Genomic DNA, 17,454 nt, shown 5'->3' with positions numbered 1-17,454 from the left:
AAAATGTGCAAATAAGTTGGCAGCCCTATTTTCAAATGCAGCCCTGATGCAGCTGTTTACTCGTCGCTGTCATAGTGTGCGTGTGTGTGTGTATTTTTTTAGAGTTGTTTCTAAGATGGCGACGAAAAAAACGCGTCTTATGTGAATGCAAATGCAATCATAACAACTTAAATTTTATGCTAATAAATGTGCGCAAATCTGAAACAAAACTATTAAACAACAGTGCTGAATAAGTGCGGGATATTTTACATGTGAAATTTGGTGCGAAAGTTTTGTGAAAATGGCCACAAATATGTATCGAGTCGGAGGTGAGAAAATTTTTTCCATACTCGCTTTTCTATCATCTTTCGTTATCGGCGCCGTCTCACTGTTTCGCCTGGTCGTTTTATGTGCGTATGATTGTGTGTGTGTATGTGTGTATGAGACTCCCGAATTAAGGAAATAATGAAAGTGCATTTAATTATCAAATATCACCAAATGTCCAACCACCAATGTCTTCAATCTCCTGTTATCAATGATGATGATGATGATGTGAAATGCGTTTTCATGTATGCCTTGAAATTGTGTCGAATTGCCGACGCGAGTTTTAACAACGTAGACGATTTTTCAACACCAACGAAGCGGCAATGGAACATCGAGTAACCGGCCATGGAGAGAGGGGTTATGTGTAGTAGTATGACAACCGAATTGTCGCAGCTGCAGCAAGTGTTTTTAGTACATGTTTCTGTTGCCCCGATAAGCATTAGCACTGATATATATGTGTGTAGATGGTAATGTGTGTGCGTGTGAGTGTGCAAGCTTGTGCTTTAGGGTTGGGGTTACTGATGAAATGAAATTGCATTGACAAATCCGCCTGCCGATCAGCATGTGTGTGTATGTATATGAGTGTATGAGTGATTGTTCTTGCGTGTGTGCTGTGCAATTGAAAGTATATTTTGTGATTTGATTTTTACGTGTCTCTTGCTTTGTTTTTGCTATTGGGATCGCCGTGTTTTCTTATGCTAATGAGTTTGCAATTTTTCTTTGGCACAGCATCTCACGCTCTGAGTAAATTTTCCCTTTTCTTTTTTGTTGTGCCCATTTTACGCACTCATTTTGGTAGCTCGCTGGTTTGCTTGCTCGCTTGCCGATGACGTTATTGTTGTCTTCACCTGCCTTTGATATAGAACAATGGTTGTTCAGCTCGACCAAATCAAATGCAAATGAACTGTAAATAGGAAAATGCAAATATCTAATTAAAGCAATCAAAATAAATAATAAAAATACAACAACAGAAATAAATAAATAAGAAAACCAAACGCATGAATAAATTACAAAATTTTATGGCATTTTCATATAATGTTTCAGTATGTGTGTGTATGTTGGTCTCGCAGTGCACGCGTTGGCTTCGAATTTGTCTCCATCAGCGCTTTTTGTTAGTCACTTTTAATAGCCACACGCACACACACACACACACCTATACACAGCAGCCCAAATGTCGTCGCAGGCTATGGCGACACTTTCTTTTTCATCTCTTTTTACATCAGCCAAATGCAAAAGATACATTTTCCTTTTATAATATGCCTGGCGTGTTTTACCGCTTGATCGCTGCTCTTTTTTCCTTTTCTTTTGTGTCATTTTCTCTCTTCTATCGGCTTTCGTTGCTTCTGCTGCTGCCGCTGCTGTTGCCGTGGTCAAAACCCAAGCAACGGTTTCTGCGACAGGTTCCGCACCGTCGCTCTATGCATGATTGTGTATGTGTGTGTGTATTCAGCCCCTTGCCTCTGTCCATGGACATCGTTGTTGTTTCTGTTGCGCGAGCTGAATGGATGGATGGATGCCCACATTTGTATTTAATTGAGCAATGCGCATACTTTTTCACTGTACTGTGGCCGTAATTAAACGGCGTGTCCACTGCCAGCGAACACTGCTATAAACTGTAAACTTCAAGCAGAAGATTGTTAACGGAACGGACAGGAAAGAGCTTACCAAAACACATGAGAAAATGGGATTATCGATGCTATAAATTATTAATTGCCCATAATTAAGTTAAATGTTAGCACAATAAAAGAGAGGTGACCTAAAGCTTCATGCTGTATTTCTTATTGTTATCATCGATAAATGAATACTTTATGTAAACAAACCATTTATCGATTGTTAAGTGTGCTAATAAACTCGCACAGTAGCTGAATAATTATATATGTATAACAAAAACTATAAATAGAATGATTAGGGCAATTTTTAATTTCTTGTTCACTGTTGTATACATTTGTATATATGTATGAATATATTTGAGAAGTTTAATCTATTTGATTAATTTTTTGATATTATAGTATGTTTGTATTGTAGTTCATAAATATAAATATTTTAGTTCTTGGATATTGGATATATTTTAAACTAAATTACAGGACTTGCTGCTTTTTTTACTTAACTAAAATTCAGGAATATTTGATATGGCAATTAACTTGAGAGTTAAAACGTGGCATTTCACTTGTATTTAATATCATTAAAAATTTCATTCGTGGGCTCGTTCGTTTAGCCACAGATAACCCAAATTATGCTCATCTCTAATTTCTGACGTCTGCCTATATTCATTTGTTTTTTTTTCCTTGCGTGTGTATGGGTATGTGTGTTTGTGTGACTTCATACATACGTTTGTATGTGTGCATGTATGATGAGTCTGTTATTTGAGACTGTATGGGTGTATGAGTGAATGTTTAAATGCGTTTTACCTGATGTTGGCTTTATTGGACGCTTGGTCTTCAATTTCATTTTCCTAATGAATGATTTGCTGCCCCCTCTTATTGGAGGCTGTTGAGCCTGTAATTATGTTTCCAGCAACAGTATATTTAAATTTGTTGTACCGTAAGTGAAATTCAATAATCCCCAATGGTTGATTTTTGCAGACTACGTCTACGTTGAGACAACGCCGAATAGTCCCTACCTGATACGTCGCATCGAGGAGTTGAATAAAAACCAAACCGGCAATGTGGAAGCGAAGGTCATGTGCTTCTACCGGCGTCGTGATCTGCCCAACCCGCTTGTACAGCTGGCCGATAAGCATCAACGTAAGTACGGCGAGGCGAAATACATACCTATTAAGGCAAATATACGTATGTATACAGACATACGCATATAAATATATATGTATGTATGTTTGTATAGAAATGCATAAGTTTTTGGTCAGCGAAGTGAGGTTATGTTATGCGACGAGTCGTCGTCGTGGCCTACAAATAAGTCAGAGAGCCCCATCCATACAGATCCTAAGCCCATTTTTCACCACAAAAACCAAAGCTCGCTTGAAGACGGAAATACACCATGCGCCGCAACCAAAACTGAACCGAAGCTGCTACACGCCCACACACCTCAGTCAAATACCACCCGCCTCCTTTTTCACTAGCGCCCGGCATATGCCCAATGTGTGCAATGTGTCAAAGCGGAGCCCACCCAACACGTACATACACACTCACGCACACCCACTTAGCAGCAGCAGGAGCGACAACAACAACAACAATAATAATGAAAGCCAACATCAAGAGCAACAAGAACCGCAATGACAACAACTGTAAAGCATACAGCCAAAGCAAAGAGTAAACGGAATCCGAGCATCCGTAGCAACAACAACAACAACAACAACAGCAACAGCACATAAACATAATGTGTGTAGAGCTGCACTGTACTTCGATGTTGTTGCCGTTTTTGGTTGCCTCAATGTGGGAATACTAGGCAGCAACAGCAATGGTAGGTAGACTTGCTGTCTACCTCTGTGCCTCTCTCTCTAGGTGTATATGCGAGTGTGCACGAAAATTTTCATGAGTCCTGACGTTGCAGGAGCATCGAAGGAGCCGCGCTTTGCATTTTCTGTATACATACACACACTCACCCACTGTGCCCGGCCAACAACAACTAGCAGCTATCTACATGGACAGCGCCATTTGCTGTATCTTTCTACCAAAAAGTATACATACATACACACACAGAGATATCCATGCACACACACATACACAACCCCCAATCGGTGGGGTTGGTTGTGGCCCACACGAATTCGATACGTGACCCAACGAAAATGCGTTTTTCCAACGCAGCCTTCCATACGCCACCCACCGCCCACCGCTCACAGCCCACAGCCCGCCACGCAACATTTCGTCGACAATGCCCATTAACAGTAACAGCCCCTTTGTTGCCGCCCCCGTTTTCAATAATGCTTCGACTGCTTTTCAACGGCTCCTTTTTCGGAGGTGCTGCTGCGACTGCCGCTGCGAATGCGGTGCGGCGTGCGCTGCCAATTTTGCAGCCTAGCTGCTAATCACTCATTACAAATTAGCACAGCAACAGACAACATTCGACCAAGGAACACATATAGTCTATCAGCCGTGTCATAAACCAAATGAAAAGAAAAAAAAAAAAAAATAAATAATCAGAAAGCTCAAAACTGGCCACGACAACGTTTCAAGCTAAAAAGTAAGAAAAAAAGACAGGTTCAGTTTTATGATTGGCAATGACGAAGCTTAAATACCCTAAATGCCACAATATAAATAGAAATTGCTCTACATGTCATGCGAAAAGTATAATACTTTTTGTTATAGTCCACACTTCAAAACGGCCAGGAATAACTATAGTCAGTCTAGATATCGATTTTGTAAAAAAAAAAAAAGAAAACGATCAGCGTATGCTGTACAGGAGCCCAAAAAAGTCTCTGCTCTAGTTCTTATATGGCCTCAGATTGGCACGTTCGCTCATACGGATCAAGAATTTATATACTTCATGGGGTCGGCCACGCCTCCTGGCTGTTACATAGATCTTAGCAGAACCATTATACCTTGATTTCTCATTTTCAATGAGTTCAGGGTATTAAGAGAGGAAAAAAAAAAGTCGAAAAACGCGAAGCGGAGGCAGACATTGCCAGCAAACAAAACGCACACGCCTCCATCAGGCAAAGCTCGCACTGCGCACCCCACCCACCGCCCGCCTGCGCACTTGCCAGACTGTGCGATTGTGTCCTATCTATGGCTACCGAACAGTTGTGCACCCTCACACCCCCTTTGCCTAGCCGCTGCTGGTGCTGCTGCTGCTGCTGCTGATTCTGCCTCTGCCTCTGCCTCTGCCTCTGCCTCTGCTTCTTCTTTCGCGATACACCTACGCTCTTGTAAATTCACGAATGCACCCACAGTCAGAGAGGGGTCGTTGGTTTGCTTGGCTTGGTCTCAGCTCAAACTCCTCAAGTAGCGCAAAGAGAACCAGCTACTGCTGCCATCACCCGTCACCCACCACCACCCTCCACCCTCCACTGACACCACCATCGATGCCATTACCATCGAAATGACGAGGCCGCGTAGCCTACCCGTTACCATCCCTTCGTGGCTTGTGTGGCTGGGTATTAAAAATAAATTCAAAAAGTTTTGTATTTATTTTGTTGGGCTTTCTGTTTCTGGGCAAACGCGACATCTTTTAGTAAAATTACTTTTCGTACTTAACCTCACTTTGACGGCACTGCAAAGTTGTGTTCAGCTTTCAGCTAGGCTAAGTAAATATAAATTAAGTCTCGCTCGTTATACCACTTTCACATTATATAAGTATAATTGTATATATCCGTGTATTAAATGCATATGTATATTTGTAAAATCAACATTTCCCAAACTCACCCCAATACACTTGACACACACACATACACTCACATACACACACACTTGATGATGCAGTGGCAACCGCCGAGGACTCACCGCTGGCAATGAAACTGAAGAAAACCTGGCTTAGAACACCGGTGGGCGAGGAGCAGGCGGCGCAAGCTGTGCTCGATCCCTCAATAGGTACAAAATGGCAAAGCAGCTCAATAAATAATTACAATAATAATATTAATAATAAGCAATACGACTGTAGTTGAATTCTTCTGTTGGGAATGCATATATACATATATATTTTTGTTCTTTCATTATTATTTCGATTATTTTTGTATTTTCTAATATTCATGATTTAGTTATATTTCTCTTAATTTTAAAGCTATAAAGTAGAGCACCAAAACTTGGTACTGATCTAGACAACATATTATATATTGGATATAAGAACTGTAAATTAACTCTTTGAGCTGAAACGATTAGAACCTTAAATTATTATTGTACAGTAAAATACAGTGAGCACACTAAATGATAAATGTAATTGAATGAAAATAATTAAATAATTAAAAGTGAAGGATTGGTTCATCAGCAGAGTTTTCACTGTATTTTGCTTACACGACTTTTTGCTAAGGTCAGTACCAGTACAATGTAGTCTAGTTACGAACACCGAATTGGTTATGCAATGGTTGTAATTGGCCCTATAACATAGTTCTCTTACTGCTCGTATGTAATGTCTGATATTTCTACGGCTCTATCTTGGACTGCAATGGCTAATATAGTTTTGATTACGTGTTTGCCTTGCAGCCGCACTCGAAGAGGAACGCACCAGTCCGACGCAAGCGTCTGCCGCCAGCGCCACCAACAATTCCAGCACCAATAACAATACCAACAATAATAACAACAATAATAATAGCAACAATAATAACAGCGCTGCGAGCGGCGCTGCGGCTGCGGGTGGTGCTGCTGGCGGCGATGGCGAGAAGAGCGATGCGCTAACCAGCAAACAGCGATACCAGATCAAGCATCGGGAGCTGTTTCTATCGCGCCAAGTTGAGTCGATACCCGCCACACAAATCCGAGGGAAGTGCTCCGTGACGCTGCTTAACGAGACGGAGTCACTGCAAAGCTATCTCAACAAAGACGTGAGTTGAATGAATGAAATAATGATTTATTATTTATTAAAATTGTTTGGTTTTTCCATAGGACACATTCTTCTACTGTCTGGTCTTTGATCCGAATCAAAAAACGTTGCTTGCCGACAAGGGCGAAATACGTGTCGGCAGTCGCTATCAGTGTGATATACCCGCCAAGCTAAAAGATACCGCCACAGATGAACGTAAACTGGAGGAGCTGGAGTCGCTTGTTTGGACGCCGGAGCATAGTTTGACCGATCGCAAAATCGATCAATTCCTTGTTGTCTCGCGTTCCATTGGCACCTTCGCGCGCGCCCTCGACTGCAGCAGTTCAGTAAAGCAGCCCTCGTTGCACATGTCCGCAGCTGCAGCTAGTCGAGACATTACGCTGGTGAGTAGATTAACATAGAATTAATGAAGGGCAAGTCCATTTAATAATATATTTGATTAACCTCTGTTTCTAGTTTCACGCCATGAACATTCTGCACCAGCACAATTATTCAATTGATGAGGCCATGTCCTCGCTAGTTCCTTCCACTGGGCCAGTGCTCTGTCGCGACGAAATCGAAGATTGGAGCGCATCGGAAGCAAATCTCTTTGAGGAAGCGCTAGATAAATATGGCAAAGACTTTAATGACATACGACAAGATTTTGTAAGTCGAAGCAAGTTGTACACAAACTTCTCTTTAGTAATATTCTATTCTTGTTTAACAGCTTCCTTGGAAGACGCTTAAACAGATCATTGAATACTACTACATGTGGAAGACCACCGATCGGTATGTGCAGCAGAAACGCGTTAAGGCTGTCGAGGCGGAACTCAAACTCAAACAAGTCTATATACCGCAATATAATAACAATGGCAAAGGCAACGGTGCCAGCGTGAAGGCAGGCAGTGGCGGCGGAGCTGGTGGCATCTATAATGGCACCACCAATGGCGGGGCTGACTTATCCAACAATGGAAAACCGTGCGAGTCGTGCGGGACAACTAAATCATCACACGTAAGACAGTTGGAGACGAAACTTTTTGATCAACTTTTACTAATTGACTCATCTAATTTGATTACAGTGGAATTCCTTTACCAATGGTCATCTGCCATGTCGATTATGTCAGAGCTGTTGGGAGTATTGGCGGAAATATGGCAGTATGAAGTCTGCGCATAAGGTGGAAGCTAACGATGGCGAATCTAAGAAGAAGGCTGCCATTGCCGCAGCGACTCCAGTAGCAGCGTTAGCTGCAACAGGCGCCACCACCACTGTGGTTGATCTTAACGATGATGACAAAGTTAGTGATCTAAGCAATCGTCAATTGCACAGGTATGATTAACGTGTGTATCCATTTATATATATATTGTATATTAATGTTGCTATACGTACTGTAGGTGTTCCATTGTGAACTGCGGCAAAGAATTTAAGCTAAAGACCCACCTGGCGCGCCATTACGCACAAGCGCATGGCATTGCCATCAGTTCAGGTTCGCCGCGGCCCATCATGAAGACGCGCACTGCCTTCTACTTGCACACGAACCCCATGACACGTGTGGCACGTATTATCTGCCGAAGTATTGTGAAACCCAAGAAGGCGGCGCGGCAGAGCGCATACGCAATCAATGCGCTGTTGGTCAAACAAGAATGTAATTCAAATCCGTTTATTATAATCAATATGTTATTAACTTTAACATTGTAATTGCAGTTACGAATCGTATTAGCGGCAAATCGCCGGCGGATATTAAAAAGATGCTTTTGCTCAAACCCAAGAATCGGGGAAGTGTCACAAAAATTGCAAATCGGTTGGGCGCCCCAGGAAGCGGTCCGCATGAATGGCTGGTGCTGACGCCCAAGGATAAAATGCCACAGCCCAATGTTGTCTCATTCCCTAAACCGCCCAAAGGCCCAGACGGCAGTTTACTCTACGATCGCGTGCCCAATAAAACACCCGATGTGGTCGCCGTGCCCGTTGTGGCTGACAAAGAACTAACTATAATTCCAGCGCAAGCAACATCTACGATACGCAAACGTGCGCATGAGGAACAGCAACTCAATGGCACCGAAGGTGATTTATACAATGAACTCTGAAAATAACGAGAGTTAATATAAATATTGTTGTTTTCATTCATAGTAACTATTGTGCCCAGTGGGCCGCCAGCCAAACGTCCCAACAAGGATCCCATGCCCTCGCATTGCCCCAGTCCGGAGCAGTTTGCCGCCATGATGGCAGCATCTGGCCAGCCCCTCTCTAGACATCACGTAAGTTCATGCCAACTGCAACTATTTCAACATTGATAAATGTCATCAAATATTCTTACAGCTTAATGGCAAGCAAAAGATTGCGCAAATGGCACGTGGTGGCAATGGACGCAAGCAGGTTATCAGTTGGATGGATGCACCGGACGATGTTTACTTTAGAGCCACAGACGTACACAAGTGAGTGCCAATTATTATTTATTGATGCACAATCGCCATCATTTATTTAAACTTTCCTCGTTCCTTGCTCATAGAAAAACACGAAAAATACTCTCAGCTGTGGATCTGCGTCGTGCGGCGCGCAAACCATGGCGTTCACTGCCTATCAAGTCAATGGCCCCAGAGCCGAGCAGCAAACCTATTGAATCACAAATCGTAATACTGGACTGACCGTCTTCAACAGATACATCAGCATCAGCATCAACACCATATGCAGCAGCAGCCGCAGCCGCAGCAGCAACAGCGACAAAGTTGCTGTCCTATTCAGCCAACAGATTTGAACAGCAACAGCAACATCCTCCATTTCCATATACAATGGATGCATTGCTAAACTAGTGACCCACATTCTGTCTTTCAGTGGCTTGCCATGTACATACATACATACAACCATACATACATCCCCCTGCATGCTAAAAACAAAAACCAAGAAAAAAAAACTAACAAAAAAAGCCCAAAAAAAAAAAAAAAAAAAACAATATACATACATACATACATCTAGTGTAGGCAAGTGTTGCAGCATCCACTATACATATGAAGTTGGTAACCATTTCACTAACAGAAAACCAACAACTGACAGCAACAAGAAAACCCACTTTACTAGCGCTTAAATAGATGTCTTTTTAAACAAAACAAAAAATTTAAGAACAAAACAAATAGTAAGATAATAAGTGTTAAGATCGAAAGCAATAGTAAACACAACGCGAAACAAATCAAATATTTATTCATAATTTACATAATTTTTACAATTTTTTTTTAAATCTCACAAAAAGTAAGTTCACTGCAATTTTGGACATGTATGAGAAACTCAAGGAATAATAAGTTCATTGTTTCTATATTAGTTTATGTGTTGTAGGCATTTTATAATAATTTTTAATTATTATTATTATTTTTTATTTCATTGTCCAATTTTCATAAGCGCATACATTTCAACATTATGTACATTGTGTGTACATCACGTATGCCAAATTATTTTAATTTGTCTAATCTATTATTACTGGCTACCACGCGCCTTCAGGTTCCAAAAACAAACAACAACAAAAAATACAAAGCACAATTCCTCGATTTTAATTCTGCTGAGCAAATGTTTGTTGCATCCTAGCTAAACACCAGAATACGTAAATTTGTAATTCAAAGGCCTCCGTAATTTTCAAATATTCTTCATTCAAAATTTGAATATGCAAATCATAGACGAACGATATTTGAAAAATTCATTTAATGCTTTAAGTATCAGAACTTAAAAAAAAAAGAGAAAATTTACCTTGTTAATTAATGTGACGTGCAAGATTATTTAAAAAATTAATTATACGCTGTAACGAAAAGCGGATAACCACCACAAATTGTACAGTAATTGGGATAAAGTTTATAACTTCGAATACAATTTATTTTCATAATTTATATACAATTGCAAATTGATACTTTCAAACCAATGCAAAATAGACAACACAAAAACCAACATAAACACAAATATAGCATATTTTATTTACGCCTATAGAAATACATAAATAACAAATCGAAACCACTTAATATACATTTATAAATGTATTGAGCATATAAATAATACAATAATAAAATAAACCTTTTGGCAGATGACAAGTAAAATCTAAAAGTAGATCAGCATTAAAAAGATTTAAAGAAAAGAAGAAAAAAACAAACGAAAACCCCCCAAAAAAAATGAGCAACCACATTTATATATATTGATTATAAAGAAATTCTAATTGTAAGCCAATCTATGTATTTTTAACTTTACCATTTAAGTAATTTTGTAAAATAAAAAATTCTTTAAATTAAATCAAGATAAGTGACAAAAACAAAAGAAGACGGAGAAATAGAAAAGGGAACGAAAACAACAGCAATTATTGATGTCAGCAAAAACGACCAGATAAAACATATTTGTTTACGATTTATAAAGTAAGCGCGCGTATGCCAGCAACAGAAGCAAATCAAACAGAGCTACATATATACAACATTATATACAGATATATATACACACACATACAATATAATAGTACGAACTCTGCAATACGCATATATACATTTTTACCGAGCAGAATGCTAGAAATCCTCATGGTTTTCGTGGGTTTGGGACGGGGGTACAAGAAACCGAAAAGTTTTCCAAATAAAGTTTTAAAACTTAAAAATTTTTCCTAAAAAAAAAAAAACAAAAATAATGCTAAACTATAATCGATATTATTTATTTACAAGCAACAATTAGGGCATAACAAGTTTTTGTATTTTTACATAAATAGATATTATTTTCCAGTGTAGCTGGCAATGCAGAGGGAGGCATTGGTGCCACCGAAGCCAAAGGAGTTTTTGAGCGCAATGCGCTGTACCGATTGATCCTCTGACCATTTGCACGACTTGGTCACTACGTTTACATCCACGTCTAGGTGATCAACATTGATCGAGGGCGGCAATTGGTTTTCTGCGCACGCGTGCACTACAAACAGCGCCTCCAGATTGCCTGAGGAGCCAAGCAGATGTCCATGTGCACCCTTGGTCGAGGAGACAAACACCTTGGCCAAATGATCGCCAAAGACACGGCCAATGGCATGCGCCTCAATACGATCGCCGGTGGGCGTGGATGTGGCATGGGCATTGACATAGCTAATGTCCTGGGCGTTGACGCCGGCATCTGCGATGGCACGCTTCATGGCCAACGTTGCGCCGGCGCCATCATCGCTAGGCGACGTAATGTGATGCGCATCACCGGACAAGCCATAGCCCAGTATCTCGGCCAATATGGGTGCACCGCGAGCACGGGCATGCTCCAGCTCTTCTAGAAGCAGCACTGCAGCACCCTCGCCCATCACAAATCCGTCACGCGCTTTATCAAAAGGTCGCGAGGCCACGGCGGGGTTATCATTGAACGTCGTGCTGAGGGCGCGTAGCCTACAAAAGCCGGCTATCGATAGGGGGTCTATGCAGGCCTCTCCACTGCCGGCTAGCATGAGATCAGCATCGCCGTTCCGTATAAAGCGCAGGGCATCACCAATGGCATGTGCGCCGGTTGCGCACGCTGTTGACACGGAATGATTTGGTCCCTGCAGGCCATGTCGCATGCTGATGTGTCCACACGCCATATTTGGCAGCAGGCGAGGCACAAAGTAAGGACTGACACGATTGTAGCCGCGCTGCAGCTGCTGAAATGCTCCATACACCTCGGCCAGATCGAACATGCCCATGCCGACACAGACACCAAAACGTTCCCGCTGCTCTTCACTCAGCTCGTTGGGCTTCAGCTTTGCGGCGGCTAGAGCCTCATCGGCTGCAATGATAGCTAACTGCGTGGCAGGACTCATGAGTTTGATATCACTTTTGCTCAGATGTTTGTCTATCTGAAGGCGTTCCTTTGGTATTTGTGCCGCCACCTGACAAGGCAGGCCCTTGAACTCCGCTCCCAGTTTGGAAATTGCGGATTCGCCCGCCAGCAAACGCTGCCACGACTCGGACACATTATTACCCAGTGGTGTAACTGCGCCACTGCCTGTTATAACCACACGCCGGCGTGCCGCTTGCGTTGATGCTCTCCGTATTTGCGATATCAAACGCATGTTATAACGGCAAAAGTAACAGAAAATTTATACGAACAACAGCTGATTAGACAGTGCGGCGCTGCCAGAGTTTTCAACAAATGCCGCATGCTGAGGATGGGTGCGCTCCGTGAGCTTACGTGACACGATGCGTCGTGCTACTTTTATAAGTATCGTGTTTGAATGAGCTTTAGCTAAATTAAGTATAAAATTATGCATATGTATGGAATAATAATTATGTAGGAAAGAAAAATATAGAAATAAATATAAAGTTTTTTAAAAACATTTGATAATTTTTTAAAAAAAATGTAGTTGTAAAAAAGTTAAATACTTTTTGTTTAATAACAACCTGATAATGAATACTAATTTTAACACATTTGTTTTCTCGAATATACATACATACATATATGATGCTTAATCATCATGATGAATCCAATATGGATTAAAGCATATTTATCACTTAATGACGCTACTTAACAGTAAACAACAATATTCGACTTGAGGAAGGTGCTATGTATAAATATTTGATAAGATAAAGAAAAACAAAACATAATAGTAGATACACGAGCATGCTTGAAGTGGTTGTTCTCATATGATAGAGGTAGAGAAAGAGGGGAAACGACAGTGAGAGTGAGAGAGAGCCGGCAGTAAATAAAATTGATCAAATGCAAAGTTCTTTTAAAAACTCACTCAGAACCGGCTGATAGCTTATGCGCATATACCGTATACAAATGTATGTATACATATATGGAGGCAAACACTCTTGTGAGTTCCAGTGCTGTTCTGTTCTTTGATCAACGACGACGTACTTAGAAAAATAGTTTGAAGATGTCGACAGAAGGCAGGGCTCATTATTTATTCCGCTGATAACTTACGTTTATTATTGTTTTATTTTGTATATTTTTGCTAACATTATTCACTCTTTAGCTTGTTGCCATGGACCCGGCTATGCCACACCATTGGATGCCTTGAAAAACGGACCTAGGGAGAAACTACTGTACACGGTGACAATTCAACCCAACTTGGATGAGCCGCATGGCGACTATCTATCAACAATCGATGTGGACCCTGATAGTCCCACTTATAGCCAGGTAAGCAAATAGAATTACTTGTTTGATTTGCTGTTATTGTATTATAAGATTTTTGCATAACTAGGTTGTCCATCGCACTTTTTCGAATCGCAAAGGCAACGAGTTGCACCACTCCGGCTGGAATGCCTGCTCCAGCTGCTACTATGTGGACAACAATGCGAAAAGTGTGCCAAAGAGGAATCGGCTGATATTACCAGCCTTGAATTCCGATTTTATTTACGTTCTGGATGTGGCTATCGATCCGCGTAAACCGGAAATTGTCAAGGTCATCGACGGAGAAGTGCTCAAGAAGCATAATGTAACTGCTCCGCACACGACCCACTGCTTGGCCAATGGAAATATCATGATATCTGTGATGGGTGATGCTGAGGGCTATGCCAAGGGAGAGTTTATTCTGTTTGATTCTGAATTCAATTGTGTTGGTACTTGGACAAAGGGCGATCGTAAAGCACTTTGCGGCTACGATTTCTGGTATCAGCCCTACTACGATGTTATGGTATCCACCGAATGGGGAGCACCTAATAAGTTTAGACGGTAAATTTGAATGGGACATCCATGATCAGTTATGATCAGCTTTATATCCTTCATTTATAGTGGCTGGAAAAACGAAGATCTAGAGGATATGACACAGTATGGCTGTAGGCTCAACTTTTACAAATGGTCCACGCAAACCCTGTACCAAACAGTCGATCTGGGTGTGGAGGGCACAACACCTTTGGAGGTTCGATTCCTACACGATCCGAAGCGTCCGGATGGCTATGTGGGATGCGCCTTGTATGCCAAAGTCTTCTATTTCAAGAAGAGAGCCGACTCTGATGAGTTTGATGTGAAGAAAGTCATTGATATACCCACTAAGCTCGTCGATACGGGCAGTGGCGTCGCCTCCGAGATGGGTGGTATGATTTCAGATATTATAATATCATTGGATGACCGATTCCTATATGTCAACTGTTGGATGCATGGCGATGTGAGGCAATACGATATAAGCATACCGGATCAACCCAAACTCGTGTCGCGTATCTGGCTAGGAGGCGCCATATGCAGCGATCTGCCAAATGTGATCGTAAAGGAAGATAAGGAATTGACCGTATGCCCTATATTTATTTTTAAATCTATGTTCTATATAATGCCTTATATAATTTGATATGGTGCAGGAAAGGCCGCCTCCGTGCATTATTAAGGGTCGTCGTCTGGAAGGAGGTCCTCAGATGATGCAGCTCTCTCTGGATGGCAAACGCTTATATGTCTCCTCCTCTCTATATTCACCGTGGGACAAACAGGTGCAAAGCAATTGAAGGCTTCGCAATTGACAGTTCATTAAGTTCTATTTTTCACAGTTCTATCCAAAAATGGCTTCTAAGGGCGGACATGTGGTCCTTATTGATGTCGATATGGTCAATGGCGGGATGACCTTGAATAAGGATTTCCTGGTTGACTTTGGTAAGGAGCCCTATGGACCCAGTCTTCCGCATGAGATGCGCTACCCAGGTGGAGATTGTACCTCAGATATTTGGCTAGCCAAAGATTCTTAAAAGCAAAAACAATGAAATCCTCTAAGCTGCGCAATAAAAGTATTTTAAATACTCTTTATTCACATAACGTAAAATTAATTGTTTCTAGACGGGTAAACTTAACGATTCTCGCACTGTAATATACATACCTATGTATAAATATGCCTTAGATAATTTTATTGGCTGCGAGAAACTTTTTAATTTAAAAATTAGTTACAGTTAAGTTAAATATGCTTATACTTTTGATAACAGTGTGGCAACGCAATTTGACGATAATATAGTTTAAAACAGTGTGGCAACTACACGCCACCCAACCGGTTCGAAAAAGTATTTAAATCTAATCTTTAACCGTTTTAAATTTGTTACAGCTAATAGCGGGTTAGAGTCCCTCGATCTTTTGATTTCAACTAAAAAAAGAACTTCGGCTGTGGCCCACCTTTAGTCTTATTAAATATTGTTTCCAGGGGAAGCTGTATTAAAGTATATATACGATTTACGCTGGAATAATTTAAAATATAATTTGTCAATGATATGTTTAATTTATGATAATAGGCATACCCACTTTTTATCGCACGTATCGTCCATAAAAGACTTGGCCAAGCCACTTAGCAGATGTTGCTTGTAGAACATGCAGTTCGCCAAATATGCACTCGTAGGCGGGATGAGTAGCTTCGCCCAGGGCATGGATAGCAAGGCAGCGAGTCGCTTATTGTGGCTAACATCGACTTTACACAGCTCTTTATACAGTGCCTGAATGGCAATGACCACGGCGAAGCACATATAGCTGAAGGGCACATGGCTGAACAAACCGTATGAAGCGCCACTGACAAAGGCTGCCAATAAATTGAGGTGCTTCATCTCCAGTACACCCGCGAATAGAACTTGAACTATCTAAAATTAAATTAAATTAAATTAAATTTGAGCAAAATGAAGACTTCGCAGTCAGCTATACTCACTTTGTAAAGCCCTATATAGGTTACAATAAAGCTAGTTGATTTCAGCCTTAACTTTTTAAGCTTCAGGCTCATTAACACACTAAACAAGTCAATGGTAAAACCCATGCCAAAGTATGTTGCCAATTCCAAAGAAGCTTGCTTAAGGCGACGTAATAAAGGCCACTTGCTGTAATCCAAAGTCATCGAGCTAGGTTTGATGAACCAAAAACCAGAGTATAAATGCTTCTGCTGCTGTCGTAGCACCACTAGCGACGACAACATGAATAGCACCGTCTGAGCAGGTCGAGATCGCACCAGACCCGCATTCATTTCACGCAACACGGCTTCCATAGCCTTAAATGAGGAAAGATTATTTAAATGTACACAGCATCAAAAAAAGTGCAGGCCATGGGAACAGATTGTCCATGATGGGAATTAGGATATTTTCCTCCCACATCTGGGACTTTTAAATTTGAATTTTGGGAAATTGTAGCAGATCTTTGAAATTGTGAATTTGAAGTAATTCTTACGCAGGGAAATTTATTTGGCGCTACTTTTAAATAAGGCATAAGGCATTTTGATATGTCCATTATATCATTGTAACAAAATGTACACTTACCGCATGAGTTATGCCCGTGCTAAAGAATTGCAACACCTTGGGTGGTGCCCACCAGTTGATGAGCGCTGCCAGGTAATTTGATAGACCTGGTGTGCATAGATAAACGAAACGTCCATTAAGACGCCTAAAAACGCAAATCAAATAGAAGCTAAGCGCATTCATTATGGAGGCAAAAAACGTAGTTTCCAAATAGTTTCTCGCTGTGGACCACAGCCGACGCTTGGTCAGTCGACGACAATTCAAAAGTAACGGCATTAACTGCAGCGAAATAATATTGAGCATAGCATCCATGTCGGATCAGCAAATAGACATACCACCAATGTTGGCAAATAGTATTTGGCACTGGACACATGATTTCGGTATATGTTCCATAGCAGAGCCTGCGTGCAGCTCTGATTGGGCAGGCTGTGGATAATATTTCCGCAGTGTACATGACTCATCGGATATCCGAATAGCTTGCTGGGAGCAACCATTTTGCCACAGGCACATCTCCAGTGCGACTGACTCCCACACCTGAGACACTCAAACTCCACCCGAGCCGCTGATGCGGTTCAAATAGAAGGTTATTATGCAAATTCCATA

General features: G+C 41.2%; 4 protein-coding genes across 5 annotated transcripts; 2 read left to right on the top strand and 2 right to left on the bottom strand.

Moving 5' to 3' along the window:
- The first annotated feature begins 71 nt into the window (after positions 1 to 71).
- On the top strand, positions 72 to 10,972 carry MTA1-like (metastasis associated 1-like). Of its 2 annotated transcripts, XM_030383469.2 has the most exons (13): positions 72 to 308; positions 2,886 to 3,047; positions 5,679 to 5,786; positions 6,396 to 6,733; positions 6,795 to 7,115; positions 7,189 to 7,377; positions 7,439 to 7,723; positions 7,791 to 8,038; positions 8,104 to 8,354; positions 8,414 to 8,773; positions 8,840 to 8,967; positions 9,029 to 9,144; positions 9,219 to 10,972. In XM_030383469.2, the coding sequence occupies exons 1-13, from the start codon at positions 281 to 283 to the stop codon at positions 9,352 to 9,354; spliced, it is 2,670 nt and encodes an 889-aa protein (XP_030239329.2). In that variant the 5' UTR covers positions 72 to 280; the 3' UTR covers positions 9,355 to 10,972. The 2 variants fall into 2 exon arrangements, with proteins under 2 accessions (XP_030239329.2, XP_030239330.2); XM_030383470.2 differs by lacking the exon at positions 5,679 to 5,786 and having other exon boundaries at positions 74 to 308.
- Positions 10,973 to 11,359: 387 nt separating this feature from the next.
- On the bottom strand, positions 11,360 to 12,809 carry LOC108658580 (3-oxoacyl-[acyl-carrier-protein] synthase, mitochondrial). The gene has a single exon (XM_018111243.3). The coding sequence runs from the start codon at positions 12,735 to 12,737 to the stop codon at positions 11,433 to 11,435; it is 1,305 nt and encodes a 434-aa protein (XP_017966732.2). The 5' UTR covers positions 12,738 to 12,809; the 3' UTR covers positions 11,360 to 11,432.
- A 680-nt stretch (positions 12,810 to 13,489) lies between these two features.
- On the top strand, positions 13,490 to 16,048 carry LOC108657172 (methanethiol oxidase). The gene is made up of 6 exons (XM_030383461.2): positions 13,490 to 13,557; positions 13,644 to 13,807; positions 13,872 to 14,341; positions 14,402 to 14,894; positions 14,962 to 15,087; positions 15,145 to 16,048. Exons 1-6 carry the CDS (start codon positions 13,545 to 13,547, stop codon positions 15,337 to 15,339), a joined length of 1,461 nt encoding a protein of 486 aa, XP_030239321.2. The 5' UTR covers positions 13,490 to 13,544; the 3' UTR covers positions 15,340 to 16,048.
- On the bottom strand, positions 14,471 to 17,453 carry LOC115562277 (uncharacterized). The gene is made up of 5 exons (XM_030383462.2): positions 17,187 to 17,453; positions 16,873 to 17,130; positions 16,275 to 16,607; positions 15,881 to 16,209; positions 14,471 to 15,816 (listed from the first exon to the last, which is right to left on the bottom strand). Exons 1-5 carry the CDS (start codon positions 17,343 to 17,345, stop codon positions 15,726 to 15,728), a joined length of 1,170 nt encoding a protein of 389 aa, XP_030239322.1. The 5' UTR covers positions 17,346 to 17,453; the 3' UTR covers positions 14,471 to 15,725.
- Between the last annotated feature and the right edge of the window lies 1 nt (position 17,454).

The sequence above is a fragment of the Drosophila navojoa genome, chromosome 2, assembly GCF_054131105.1.
Source record: "Drosophila navojoa isolate 15081-1374.11 chromosome 2, UAZ_NAV_1.0, whole genome shotgun sequence".
NCBI classification, from domain to species: Eukaryota; Metazoa; Arthropoda; class Insecta; order Diptera; family Drosophilidae; genus Drosophila; species Drosophila navojoa.
This window is presented reverse-complemented; position numbering and strand designations above follow the sequence as displayed.